At 42.4% G+C, this 14711-nt stretch overlaps 1 protein-coding gene across 1 annotated transcript in view; it reads right to left on the bottom strand.

The window, feature by feature from the left end:
- Positions 1 to 14711, bottom strand: part of LOC137295441 (unconventional myosin heavy chain 6-like) — a 468840-nt gene that overhangs the window by 366356 nt on the left and 87773 nt on the right. The window contains exons 11-13 of the mRNA XM_067826813.1: positions 11616 to 11855; positions 10884 to 11023; positions 7546 to 7663 (exon numbers count right to left, since the gene is read on the bottom strand). Coding sequence (XP_067682914.1) covers positions 7546 to 7663; positions 10884 to 11023; positions 11616 to 11855 — 498 coding nt within the window. The remainder of the gene's footprint in view (positions 1 to 7545; positions 7664 to 10883; positions 11024 to 11615; positions 11856 to 14711) is intronic.

Below are 14711 nucleotides of genomic sequence, written 5' to 3' on the forward strand. Positions count from 1 at the left end.
ATGCGAATACATACTTATGGGGAAGACCGAGGCCTGTGGTAGGAAATGCAGGAATCAGGGGTTCTGTTGTTTCCATATGGGAAGTCCTAACTACACGTGTTCTGTGTGTGGTATCGGTGTTAAAGGACACTACTGTCTATGTAAAGCTCACGGAGCGAACGTAGTCAGACATCAACTCATCTACGAGAATAAAAAGGACTACATAAAAGAACGTAGGCGACTGCTCAAGATAGACTCCAATTAGAGATTATACACACCTACGTATAGCTATGTCTGTGGAAATTGAGATCGAATCTCTAGTTAAAAACATATTCAAAGATGAACTGGCCTTATGGGGAAGCTTCAGATTTAAGGTAATATTGGACGTGGTATGGATTAAAGAGGGTGTTAAGTATACTCGCCCCTTCGAATGGGAGCAGGATATCGCGACTCAATTCCAAATAAAATGTTTTACAAGTATAAGTGAATACATGCACAACTTCAAGGAATACTATGTCCAACAGTGCGAGTACTGGATTGAAACAGCCACACTATATATTTTACCAGGTACGTGGGACGATTTGACAGAATTACTAGAATTGGACCCGACTACCCGAGTTTGGTCTCTTTCATAAACGTCTGCTTCAGATTGAAATATTTTTGTGACCCAATTAGACATTGGTTATGTTAGGTGTAAACACTATGACTACTGTACGCGACCTTAAGCGGGTCGCAAAACAGAGAGGTGTGATCGGGTATTCTCGAATGCGGAAGTCAGCATTGTTGAGATTACTAGGTTTAGAAGCCCCTCCTACGGTAAAACAATTAAAAGCTCAAGCAAAACAGCTTGGATACACGGGTTATTCAAACCTGGGGAGAGCCGGGTTAGTCGAATTGTTATCACATACCCCCGTAGCACGTCCCACTGTAAAACAACTGAAAGCCGAGGCACACGATTTGGGTTTAGGCGGGTATTCCCGTATGAGAAAACCACAGCTTGTAGAATTATTACGACAGAATAGAGCTATTGACCTACAGTTCGTGCGCACTGAGCGCGCTGTAGGCAACTATTTGAGAGGTTGGCGCATGCACGTTGATAGAAACATAGACATTACAGATATCAAGCCTCTGATAGCTGATAAGGTCAACCAGGAACTAAATAACCTAGGAAGTATCAAGTTTCAGATCACAGTGAAAATGTCGCTCGATAAGCAGGTTGGGGGCCCCACAGGGGCCACTGAATATGTTCAGCCTTACTTCCGAGGTAAACAAGAGGTCGTCACACATACAGAGACCATTGGCGCATCAATCGATACCAGTTTTCAGCAGATACGAGAATACCTAGAACGCTACACACACTTGGGGTCCGGGTGGGCTGTAGATAAAATTGATAATGTCTATCTAGACATAGCTAACTACGTGCCATTCAGAGGCGGGTCATACCTAGCCTTGCCCCCCTACTATAGGAACAAACATGCCATAGTAAACGTTAAGAATAGAGGAAACGATTGCCTGAGGTTAGCTATCAGGTCAGCCTTATTTCCAGCTGACACTAATCCGAACAGACCTTCTAATTATCCTCAGGATGATGGGCTCAACTGGGATGGTATAGATGAACCCACCCCCATATCCCAGATCACTAAAGTAGAAAAACAGAATAATCTGGCTATAAATGTCTTTGGGCACGAAGGTAACACAACAATAGTACACAGGGTCAGCCCGGTGAAGGATCGCCAAGTTATCAATATATTCATGATCCAGCGAGGTGACAAGTATCACTACACATGGATAAAACACTTTAGCAGGCTGTTGTATGACCAATCGGCACACAGAGAAAAGACCCACTTCTGTGAACGATGCCTACATGGCTTCACACGAGCTGATTTATTAGAATCCCACCGGGAGGATTGCCAAGGTGTGGGGCAGACGGCCATACGAGTCGACATGCCTAAGGAAGGTGATAATATCCTAAAATTCGGTAACCACAAGAACCAAATGTCTGTGCCTTATATCATATACGCCGACTTCGAAGCCTTGGTGGTGGGGGATTCCCCCAGTGGTGCCGCCGGTAGCTTTACCCACAAAACACACGAGCATAAAGCCTGTGGGTTTGGATACATTGTCGTCCGTTGTGACGGGGAAATGAAAGCTCCGGTAGTGTATAGGGGTCATGACGCGGCTGAAAGGTTTCTAAAGTGTTTGCAGGAGGAAGAAAAAATTATTAGGAATGCATTGTATAGAATCGCTCCCATGCGTATGACCCGAGTCGACAGGCTAGCTCACGCTAGTAGCACTAACTGTCACGTGTGTGACTCACCACTTAACGGTGATTCGGTGAGAGATCACTGCCACATAACTGGTAAGTATAGAGGCGCCGCTCACAGCGCGTGCAACCTCAAGCTTAAAATCAACCCTAAGACAATAAACATCCCCGTTGTCTTTCACAACTTGAGAGGGTACGACTCACACTTGATCATGCAGGCCATCGCGAAAATCGATGGTAATATAACGTGTATCCCCAACAACATGGAGAGATACATCTCCTTCAGCTTAAACGGACTTAGGTTCATTGACTCGTTTCAGTTCCTCCTGTCGTCACTCGACAGTCTGGTCAAGGCCAACAATACCTTCCCTATCACCGATCGATACACAGACGCCGAGACTAGACCCCTGCTTATGAGGAAGGGTGTGTACCCCTATGAGTACATGGATAGTTGGGTCAAGTTCACCGAGACCAGATTACCCCCCATCAGAGAATTTTACAGCAATCTGACCGGCTCAGCAATATCTCAAGACGATTACTCGCACGCGACTAACGTATGGAATAAACTGGGTTGTAAGAACCTGGGTGATTATCACGACCTGTACTTGAGGACAGATGTACTGCTGTTAGCCGACGTGTTTGAGACGTTTAGGCGGACGTGTTTCAAGCAGTATAAACTCGACCCCGCATGGTATTACACCAGCCCAGGTCTGTCGTGGGACGCCTTGCTTAAAAAGACCGGAGTTAATTTGGAATTGCTCACAGATTACGACATGCACCTATTCATTGAGAAAGGCTTGCGAGGTGGGATTTCCATGGCACCCAAACGATACGCGAAAGCAAATAATCAATACGTGAAAGGTTACGATCCTAACAAGCCAACCAATCACATTCTCTACCTCGACGCAAACAACCTGTACGGCTGGGCCATGAGCCAGTATCTACCTACAGGGGGATTCGAATGGGTACCCCACGTTGATGTTATGGGGGTTGCACCAGATTCGAACAAAGGTTATATCCTCGAGGTTGACTTAGAGTATACCAAGGAATTACACACATCGCACAACAGCTACCCCCTGGCCCCCGAACGTATGAGGGTTAACCCAGACTGGATGTCTGAGTACCAACATAACTTGTTAGGTGGGCGTGTGACAGACGTTGAAAAACTCGTGCCTAACTTAATGAATAAGACCAAGTACATCGTTCACTATCGCAACCTACAGCTGTACCTGTCGTTGGGTATGAGGCTGACCAAAATACACAGGGTGCTCATGTTCGACCAGAGCCCATGGATGGTGCCCTACATCAGAATGAACACAGACCTACGAAAAAAAGCCACCAGTGATTTTGAGAAAAATCTCTACAAGCTCATGAACAACTCGGTGTTTGGTAAGACTATGGAGAACCTGAGGAAACGCGTGACCGTGAAGCTGGTTCGGTCGAGTGAGGAAGACAAGCTCAGGAGATTGATAGCCAGTCCGGCATTCAACCGTAGTAAGATATTCACAGACAACCTGGTTGCCCTACACATGAAGAAAAGCCACATAAAATTCAACCGGCCTGTTTACGTGGGGATGAGCATCCTCGATTTATCCAAACACCTGATGTACGACTTTTACTACAACGAGCTCAAGAAACAGTACGGTGACAGGTGTGAAGTGCTGTACACTGACACGGATTCCCTGCTGATGGAGATTCGAACCGAGGACGTGTACGAGGACATGAAAAAACACCTCGATTTATACGACACCAGCGACTACCCTAAGACCCATGCCATACACAGTACGGTAAATAAAAAGGTCCTAGGTAAGATGAAGGACGAGTGTGCTGGCACGCCCATAGCCGAGTACATAGGTTTGAGACCTAAGATGTACTCCATACTGAAAGCCAACAATAGTGAGATCCGGAAGGCTAAGGGGGTTAAGAAGTATGTGGTGAAACAACACATCAAACACGCCAGATTCAAGGAAGCCCTGTTCAAGACCCGTACCTTTAGACATAAAATGAACACACTTAGAAGTGATGGACATAAGATATACGGACTGACTATAAACAAGACGTCCCTGTCGCCTATGGACACGAAACGTTGGATAGCTATTGATGGGATAAACACATACGCGTATGGACATGAGAAAATTTGAGGCTATTTACTACAGCCCGCGTGGGTACTGGAAAGGAGCTAGCGCAGTAGATAAGCTAGCTAAAATAGCGCGAGTACCCCCGGAGGAAGCCAAAGCGTGGCTTGAAAAACAAGCCCTGTGGCAGATCTATTTGCCGGCACCACGCTACGTGCCTAGAAGGAGGTTCGGTATTAACATACCTAATAGCGTTCACCAGGCAGACCTACTGTTCCTACCCCACGACAAGAGGTACAAGTATGCCTTAACCGTAGTGGACGTAGCCAGTCGTTACAAGGAAGCCAAACCCTTGACCACGAAAGATTCGGCCCAGGTAGCCAGAGGATTCGAACGCATATACAAACGCAGTCCGCTGACGTGGCCAACAGAGCTGCAAGTTGACCCCGGACGGGAGTTCATGGGTGCCGTGTCACAACTGCTAGCCAAACACGATACAAAGGTCAGGCGTGGCACGGCCGGAGCCCATCGCAGCCAAGCCATAGTTGAGAGATTTAATAGGACTTTGGCTGAGCGCTTGTTCGGCCATCAGTATGCTAGGGAGATGGTCACCCCTGGAAAACGATCGACTGAATGGGTCACGAGGTTACCCAAGGTGGTGTCGGCAATCAACCATGAAGTCACCCGTCTCACCGGTAAGAAACCGGCAGACGCTATCAAACTAAAATCAATAGTTGCAGAGTCGGCCGCTCCATTGCGTGGGAAGGAGAAACAGATACCAGATAGGGCCCTAGTGAGGTATCTATACCAGCCGGGGGAACACGAGGGTGATAGCCGTAAGCGGGCCACCGATCCTATATGGTCAGTCAAAACTTACAACATAGATAAAGTGGATATGAAAGCCGACGAACCTAACTTATACTACTTGAGGGATGGGCCGGGTAGGGGGTTTGTAAGAGAAGAATTATTGATCGTACCGTACGGCACAGTGTTACCTCCAACACACGTTAAGTAGTAGGGGTAATAGTAGCAAGAGCTAAGGGCCCAACCAAAGCCTTATTTAGTAAATAAGGCTTTGTAGAGACTTTTCTTGAAAGTGTTTTAAAACCCCCATTGTATATACTACTTGTAGGCCTGAAGAAAGACTAAAACAGATCCAAAGCACACAATACTTCAACAGCTGTCATGGAAAAAGGAATGAAAATTCTCATCCAGGATTGTCTGTGAGGTTTCACTGCATCAAGGTAGATCCATAGCAACATACTGGGAATAAGTCTTCGAATTTGACATGGCTAAAGAAGGACATCAAGAAAACGTGAGATGGCAAACAACTTATCAGGTTGACCAAGCAGTCAAATCCCATTTTAAGGTACACTTACAGCACACTATTGGCATCTAATGCCAGAATATGTCTCATTTAAGCTGCTGCTGTAAGAACCAGAACAAACACAGTTTTCAATGTGGTGTCTTGAAACTCCTCCATGGCAAGGATTCCTTAATCAGCAGAAGTAATACGCTTTTGAGGTGAGAACTGTGATGAATGATCTGCCACCGAAAAAACTGAATTAACAGTCGTAGCGGGTAAGTTACCAAAGCTAAAGTGGTAGAGCGGCTCACTGGTTTGAGGCTGGTGAATTGGTGTGACCATAAAAATATATCGCTGAACCAGAAAAATGAAACACACTGCCTCCTGGGACTGATCCCATCGATCCTTGAACTTGAGACACTGCAACAAGAGATGTTGAACACAAGAGAAGTATGAAACACCATCACTCTCTTGGGAGAAATAGCACGTCTGGTAACTCGACTAGAGGTACGAGATCAAAATAAACATCATAGATTTTCATTAAGGTAAGTGTCTGACAGATCAAACGCCAAGCACACTTCTTAGGACGATCCTGCTTAGATTGTTCAGAAGCTGAGGGACCCAGCTCCCACGGCCGAAAGCTATGATTACACGATGCCATTTAGAAAGTGGTCAAATGCAACATATGTCATATTTGGGATTTCGCTTTCTTAGTAAAGTACAAATTCTAGTACTTTTTTCGAAAAAAGTACTAGAATTTGTACTAATCATAGCTTTCGGCGGTGGGAGCCGTACCAATTTACACTCATCAGGGGGGTACACAAAGTACGCAGTCTAGACTACCAGCTGTCCGACTTTCATTTTTGTGGAAGTCGCTGTGGCTGAGCGGGCTAGGCGGCTGACTTTGTGTGCTGGCGATTAGGTGCCTGACTCTGAGGGTGCGGGTTCGAATCCCGGACGGGACTCAACCAAAAAAAGTACTAGAATTTGTACTTTACTAAGAAAGCGAAATCCCAAATATGACATATGTTGCATTTGACCACTTTCTAAATGGCATTGTGTAATCATGACTAAATTAAACTCAACTACTATGTGCCAACCTCCACACTAAATCAATCTAAAACTACAAAGAATCCAAATTTCCTTTCCTGACTGTCTGAAACTTGTCTCCATGTAACTACCTCAGCGCAGTCTCTGATATTCCTCTGACTTTCTCCTCACTCAACACATATCTCCAAACCAACTGTCTGATCGAGCCTTCTTGTTTGCCAGCCCTGAACTGTGGAACTCTCTTCTAAAGGAAATCAGGAACACTTTCTCAAAAGAAACTTTTAATCTCTACTACAGACTATCCGTTCACTGCTGCCTTTGTGTAAAAGATGCATAAATTATTTCCTTCCCCAATACTGTCACTGCGCCACTGAGCATCTCTCTGGTGGATATTAGGCGCTCTCTAAATACGTTTCACCATCATCATCATCTAGGTTAGAAAAGTAAGAGCAACAAGGAGAGCAACTGCACCAACTGATGCATAATGTATGGGGATTCTACACCTGTAACAATATTTCCACCTAGCAGAATGAATATTCTTTCCCATAACAATGATAAGTGTCATGCAGAGCCTATATACATGTCCACATATGTGGTTGACAAGTAACTGAATGACAGTAGCTGGATGTCATGTGACCATCCTGAGCACTTAACACACTTACAAGGCGTGATTGACATTCCAGGAATGGAAGCGGTGGGAGCAACTGGATGGTAGAGTGGCCATAAGATTTTATTAAACTTTTCCTGTGCTATGTTTACAAGACAGTAATATAAGTGTACATCGTGAGATAAGTTTAGGATAAGTTTAAAAATTAAGAAAGTCGTCACTCATACTACTGATGATATATTATTGAGTTTTTAAGATTTCTTACCTCTCTCTTTATTCTGATGATATCAAGCATCCCAGAGTAACGCAGCTGGGTAAGTACATCCTCATCCACAAATTCATTTGCCTTTTTCATAGCATTTGGTTTCAAACAGCGTACATACCTGCAATATGACAGATGCATTTAAAAACAGCCATGAAATTGTAAATTTGTATATTTATATACTTACCCTATCTTACATTATGCAGCTCTTCTTGTATTCGACCATGTGTGGAATGTGTTTTTGATAAGTAGAACAAAAGTTGTTGGCCTCTGACCACCCGACTTCTGCCCTCTCTCTTGCTATAGACACCTGTCAATCATCCTTCACCTCGTGTTGCATGCTCAAACCTCACGTGACAACCCACAGCAGTCACTCTCGACTTTGCGTCGTCCTAATCTGTGATGTGGGGATGGTCGGGTGGGAATCCATCGCGTGAGATAGGATAGGTATATAAATACAGTCATGCCCCATTTATCCAAACCTCAGTTAAATTATGTGCATTTTTTTGTCTCGTATATCCGGATGGTTGAGTACCTACCAAGGGCCTCGCGTGCCGTAACAAAGAAGTTGGCAGTCTTTGAAGTGCGAGAAGATTCTACTACCCCTGAGTAGCAAGGTGACACTGAGTTCATTTTGAGGCATGTCAATTTGTGGGTCACTACAATTAATTAATGCGGATGATCAAGCAAGTCTGGACAGCTGTGAGCGAAAATACAATTGCTAACTGCTTTCGTCATGAGGATATTGTCCAATCAAATGAGGATCCACAAGAAGACATGGCCTTGTCGGAACTTCGCAAAGTACTACGATCCTGTGAACAAGTTGCAACTGTGGCTGTTACTGCCGATGATCTAGTGAATGTTGACAGTGACGAACTGACGGCGAAAGTCCTCTCGCTTTTCTATACAGCCAGTACAAAAAGCTATGACTGATTTCATCAAGCGAGCATAACTGCATGCACAGGTATGAGACATTGTATGCGCTGATGTTTGTTTATGTGTACCATAATCAATAAAGATTGTGTCTGGTGCCTACTATGTTCATTTTTTTGTATGTTTCTTTGTACATATGGCCCGTGATTCAGATATCCGAAAATTCGCTTATCCGGACAATTTCAATAAATACACAAGTGTTCGGTAACGGGGCATTACAGTATACAATTTATTGTGAAATTTACTTATTTTGAAACTTATCTTATCTTGTTATGCAGAATGCCCCAGTTGGCAGGAGGGACGCAGATAAGCCTGTTGACTCACCAAGAGGAATATGCATGTCACAAGGAGGCCAAGAGAAGTATCCTTCCTTTGTTACTAACTCTACACCTGTGATGAGTTTCTTCAAAAAAACACCTTGGTTTACACAGTACAGAACCCCAGGGAGCGGCTGCTCCTGGGTACCTGTGGTTTTTAGAAACCCCAGCTCGAACTTGCCAGTTCTACCCTCGGTACTACACTCACACACACCCAACTGGTGAAAAAAGGCATAGCCCAATCAGTGTTCAACTAGTTTAATGTTCAGATCCAATCTCCCCGACTTACCCCAAGTGAGAAAAGGATTAGGAGCATAATGCTTTGACACCCACAAAGGGTAATCAGAATCTACACTTCACCGACATAATTGTTCAGGGCACAGTGGTCAGAAAGTGGAAATTCGATCATCTCAGATTGTAATACCAGACTAGCCCACAGTCTGTCATACTCCCGCATGACGGTATGTCCATGCCCTAGTTCCCTAGGTGAGTCGATCTAGGTGAAATAGTACTTAAGATGTGGATAACATCAACAACATCATGGCTACCTGTATAAATAGCCACCGAAGGTGACCAAGAGACCAGGATGAAAGGACACATAGAAGGAACCACAGTAGGAGTCAGTTGAGATGTGATCATAGAACTTATCAATGGCAGTGATGAACATCGAAGTCACAATGAATAAAGAGAGTCCACTCAAAGATACAGTAGCATACGACGAACTGGTAGTTCACATGAGTTTGTGATCTAGTATAATCCAGTTCTTTCCAAAAACCTGTACAAGACACTTGAGTTGCTCCGCTAACCCAAACACTGCAGGAGAGATGGCATGCATTGAACCCACAGAAGCGGAGCACAATCCTGGAACTGGCGCACCAAATAAAAGCGCCGCATTAGAGGTAACCGCCAAATTTAAGGAATACGTCAAACTGGTAGGAGGTCTATGCATTGTAATCAACATATGCGCCAAACCCAAGGTGAGCTGCACACAGGTAGTATTGTCACTGTCAGGTGACAAGTTGGAGAATGACAGTTGTGGGTTGTCACATGAGGTTTGAGCATGTTCCACAAGATGAAGGATGATTGACAGGTGTCTATAGTGAGAGAGAGGGCAGAGGTCAGGCGGTCAGAGGCCCACAACTTTGTTCTACTTAACCATGTTCCACATATGGTCAAATACAAGAAGAGAGCTGCATAACGTGAGATAGGGTAAGTTTAACAAGAGTCATCAGAAGATGACATATACCCCCAGCCCCCACATGTTTGAAGGGACAAATCATCTGACAGTTACTTATTGTTTTTTAAAACTAAGTTTGAATTGTTTCCATGGAATTCATGAAAAATATAAATGCCACATATCTGTAAACAGTAATGGCACCACTTCAAGATCTGACTCATATATCTGCCAAGATTTGTTGAAAGATATAAAATGGTTTTCCAGTTGTGCTCCAGAAATAAAGCCCATTCCTCTATTTTGAAAGTAAGTCAGAAACGTGTCCATGGAACCAAGAACATAATAAGTAAGAAAAACCTGTGGATAGCTAAAGGCACCACTTTGTGGTCTACCACACATATCTACCAAGTTTTACTGACAAATATTAAGAAGTTTTTGAGTTCTGTTCCAGAAACGAAACACACCTCTCACTTTTGAGACTAAGTCCAAAATATTTCCATGAAAACCAAGAAAATAATAAATCACAAAAAACTGTAAATACCAAAAGGCACCACTTTAGGTTCTGATTGATATATCTACCAAGTTTTGCAGAAAAATATTGAACGGTTTTGGAGTTCTGGTCCGGATATAAAGCCCACGCCACCAAAAGACTAACACCAAAATGTTTGATGGAAAAACAACAAAAATAAAAATGCCAAAAATCTGTAAATAGCAAAAGGCACAACCATAGGCTGAGATTACTATATCTATGAAGTTTGGTCTACAAATATTGAATGGTTTGTGAGTTATGCTCTGGAAACAAAATGATTATGGACGGTGGACCGACAGACGGATGGACGAGGCGTCAACTATATCCCCCCTATATAAAGATCCCCATCTATAAAAGTAGATGAATGCTTAAACCATATTCTACTCACCAGGGATTAGTGAGAGCTAAGACATCAACAAGGGCAGATAACTGATGCTTGAAGGTATCCCCTACAGTTGGTTTATTACGAGCAGTGCGGGATATGGTCTGTCTTCCATCAAGAACTTCTAATCTCACTCCAAGAAGGTCCTGTCAACAAAAATTACATCCTTTTGTTGTTGATTCAATGTAAACACAGAAGTTGATCTCAACCTAATCATATGACAGCTCACATTTGCTTGTGGATGTTCATCTTTGACCCATGACATTTAAGAAAATGTTCTACTATCATATGTAATGTAGAAAGTAGAGTTTCACCTGGAACTACTGTAGTTAAAGCATGGAACACTAGGAGTCTGAGTGATTATATGTAATACCAAACAAAATGCTTGTTTGACAAGATGAAAAAGTAGATATTGCTTTGTATCAGGTTAATGGTACATATATAGGTACATGCGTATGTTTCTAGGTTATGTCCACATAGTTTTAACAGTGTCAAAAAAGGCAATTCAAACCAACGTTACTGAGAATGTCATTAAGTAGATTTAATTTCTTGTCTTCAAAGGGCCACAGCATTAAATGATTGGCAAGGAAACATCGACCGTGTGTTCTCAAACATGTCAACACCATCAGCTTTCACTTGTCTATGAGCAGTTGCAAGGAAATGTATTAAACATGAATGTCAAAACACACTTTGTACAAATGGAGTGACCATGACCATGTATTTAATTATATGTTCTACCTGAAATCTGGTGAGATCCTTCACAAATTCACTGTTTGAGTTGTGCATAAGTTCAAACAGTTGGTCTTGCTGAGTGTCCTTGTTCTTGTCAAGAAAGCCTGTAGCACTGTAGATGACGATACCAGCATAATGCCTGATCCCAAATTCCTGTTCCCACACCCGCCTGTCTTGACCCTTCATGTAGTGATCATGGTCACCAAGTTCCTGATGTTGCTTGTTGAGATACGTCTTGTCAGTGCCCTGTATTCATTGAAAACACACAATATTCTGAAACAAGCAGTATCCCTTATAACAATACAGTAGCTCCACAGGGTGACTTCCATATGGAACAGTAAGAGAAAGACTTAGTGTAATCCCAAAAATAACATGTTAATAATATCTGCCATGAGTATTGGAATTATTTAAAGTTTGGCCAATTAGTACAAGAATAAAACTTACATTGACATTTTAAATGTACTTTAAAGGTTTATTATTTTAAGTTTAAATATGTCACATGTTGTATTTTCATGACTGCGTAGACCACATATGAAAAGGGCATGTCTTATGATTACAAGCAAAACACAGTTCACTTATGTGTAACATACTATGGTGAATATATAACAGGGCTCATGAAGATTCAAAGTTGTGCAACAGCTGGAACAATCTTCCTTGGGGAAAATATTTCTCAGCTGTTATTCATTTCAAGTGTATAACACAACATAAGCAAATAAAGCAAAATTTAAGAAGGGAAAAAAACTTTCTTATTTCAGTGAAAGGCTGTCTCCAAGTACTGTACAAATGGGTGTATCTGCATCCATGCACAGTATTTTCACAACCATATCCAACTACGGATAAGCTGATCTTACAGCTTAGCTGATCCTAGAAAATAGTATGTCCAGCACAAACAATCAGAGAGTCAACCAACCTATATCTTCTGATCAGGATCCTTCCATGCACTAAAAATATCTTGAAATTCTTATTGAATGAAGCAAGTGAGTCATGTTGTTACACCTATGATAACAAGTGTCATAAGAAGATGACAAATCCTCTCGGTTATGCTCTGGAAATAAAATGATTAAGGTCGAACAGACAGACGAGGCGCCGACTGTATCTCATGCATTACATGCCGGCGGGATAAAAACACCACATCTTACTAAAAGAAAACACAAATACTTCGGCTTCATTTCATTTTCTCACACGCATTACCATTTTCCATCTAGTTTCATAACCATTCGAGTACATATTCTTATTAACTTAACTTTCACCCGACCTACATTCCATATTAGCAATAATGTGGAGGGTCACCCCTGAACTCCAAGACCAAAAGTTATTGTGAAGGACGACCATATTATATTTTTTCTAATCACTGATTCATCTAAAAAATTCTTTCTGTAATTTTATTGCATTCAGATTAACATCATTACTTTAAGATCAAGCCAAAACATTCACCTTCATAATTACTATTTTGGGGAAGGATAATCAGAAAACAACAGGGCGAGTCAGTGCCAATGACAATTATTTCTCTATTGTTTGTTCAACTGACATGATACAATGTATTCTACTGTACAGAGCACACAAAACAGAAACTATTCTCAAGTGTACACTTGAGTGACAAATAAAAACATGTTTTCAAGGCATAACCTTGACACTGGCCTACTAGACATGCAGGCTGAAAGTCTTATCTATTAACTGTACATTTATGATTCTTCTCTGATCTCACATTAAGTGCTTTCCCTTGTTCTTTCAACCATGGAGCTGAAATGACCTAAAACAAAAATGTCAAACTATTGCAGTATCTTGCCTGAACAAGGTGATACAAAGTCTGTCTCTGGTCTCGCAAAGCATTCTTCCATATAGTAGCACTGTGAAGCACCATCAATGAAGCAACTGCTATCATTGGATTCAGCCAGGGGATGCAGTCTGGCTAACGTTTATTCTTGGAGGATCACTGAAAGCATCCAAGAGGCAATGGTGGTTCTAAATGTTTCTGTAGTAAAAGCCGTAGATAATGGGATAAAGCGCCATAGCCTTGCACAGTGTTGATATAGATCTAAAGAGGTTCAGGTGACCCATAAAGAGTTTGGCATACTGTTTGGTACATTTAAGCAAAAAATCTTTGAGGTACATGTTGCTGTAGTAAAAGCTTTGAGGAAGAGTGTCTTGTGGGTAATATTCCCAAAGTCTCTTCTCTTGAGTGGTTCATAATCAGATGATGTGAGATGACTTAAAAAAACTCTGAAAGATGGAGGTCTTAACTTCCATGGTTAATCAGCAAATCTGTAGGATCATAGATGTGACTGAAGCTATGGAACAGTAGAAACAGACACTGTGACATGACAAGTATAGATTTCAGAATCCTGTAGAATCCTTCAGATTCCTAGAAATGCAAACATGCTGCAGCTACTCTTCTGTATTGCATCAGGTCTCAAAGTAATCCACCTGGTGACTGCTGACCCTCATTCCGAGTCTCCATTTAGTTAGTGACAGTCTGGTTGAGACAAATCATCTTTCTGTACACCTGGGAATCTGCCTGTGACCTTATCAAAAAGACTCAGTGGTTGTAGCTGCAATTACTCTAACAACTTTGACCAAGAATCCTTCAAGAAAACATAGTACCTAACATTGTCGTAGTGACCTCAGTAATTTGAGTGCTGGGTTCACAAATATCTTGCACATTTGAGTGGTGAACAAAACCCCAATGAACAGTAGCGAATGAGTTTAACCATGTTCTGACTTATTGATGCTGACTGTCCATGCCAGGGTGATGTATCAGAAGAACTTGGGCAGCAGCATGGGCCTGAATGCAACTGTCTTTGGAAGATTCAAAAACATGCGATAGTGAAACTAAGTTATGGGCTTCGTAAAGCAGGTAGCAATGGAGGTCCATCCACTGATAATGTATTCTCTGGCAAGATGAGCCAAAGAAACTTCTTGTGGCTTGAGGAGAATGGCATACATAGACACACATCTTGATGTTGATCATGTGGAGTTTGAGTCTTTCTAGGGAACAAGAAAGATCAGCTTGTAGAAACCGGTGGTTTCGGGCAAGGAACCTAAGGTTTCACTCACAGATGACACTTAATCTAACAGTACATTTGATGACGTCACTTCCAGATA

Source organism: Haliotis asinina, chromosome 8 (assembly GCF_037392515.1).
Source record: "Haliotis asinina isolate JCU_RB_2024 chromosome 8, JCU_Hal_asi_v2, whole genome shotgun sequence".
In the NCBI taxonomy this organism is placed as follows: domain Eukaryota; kingdom Metazoa; phylum Mollusca; class Gastropoda; order Lepetellida; family Haliotidae; genus Haliotis; species Haliotis asinina.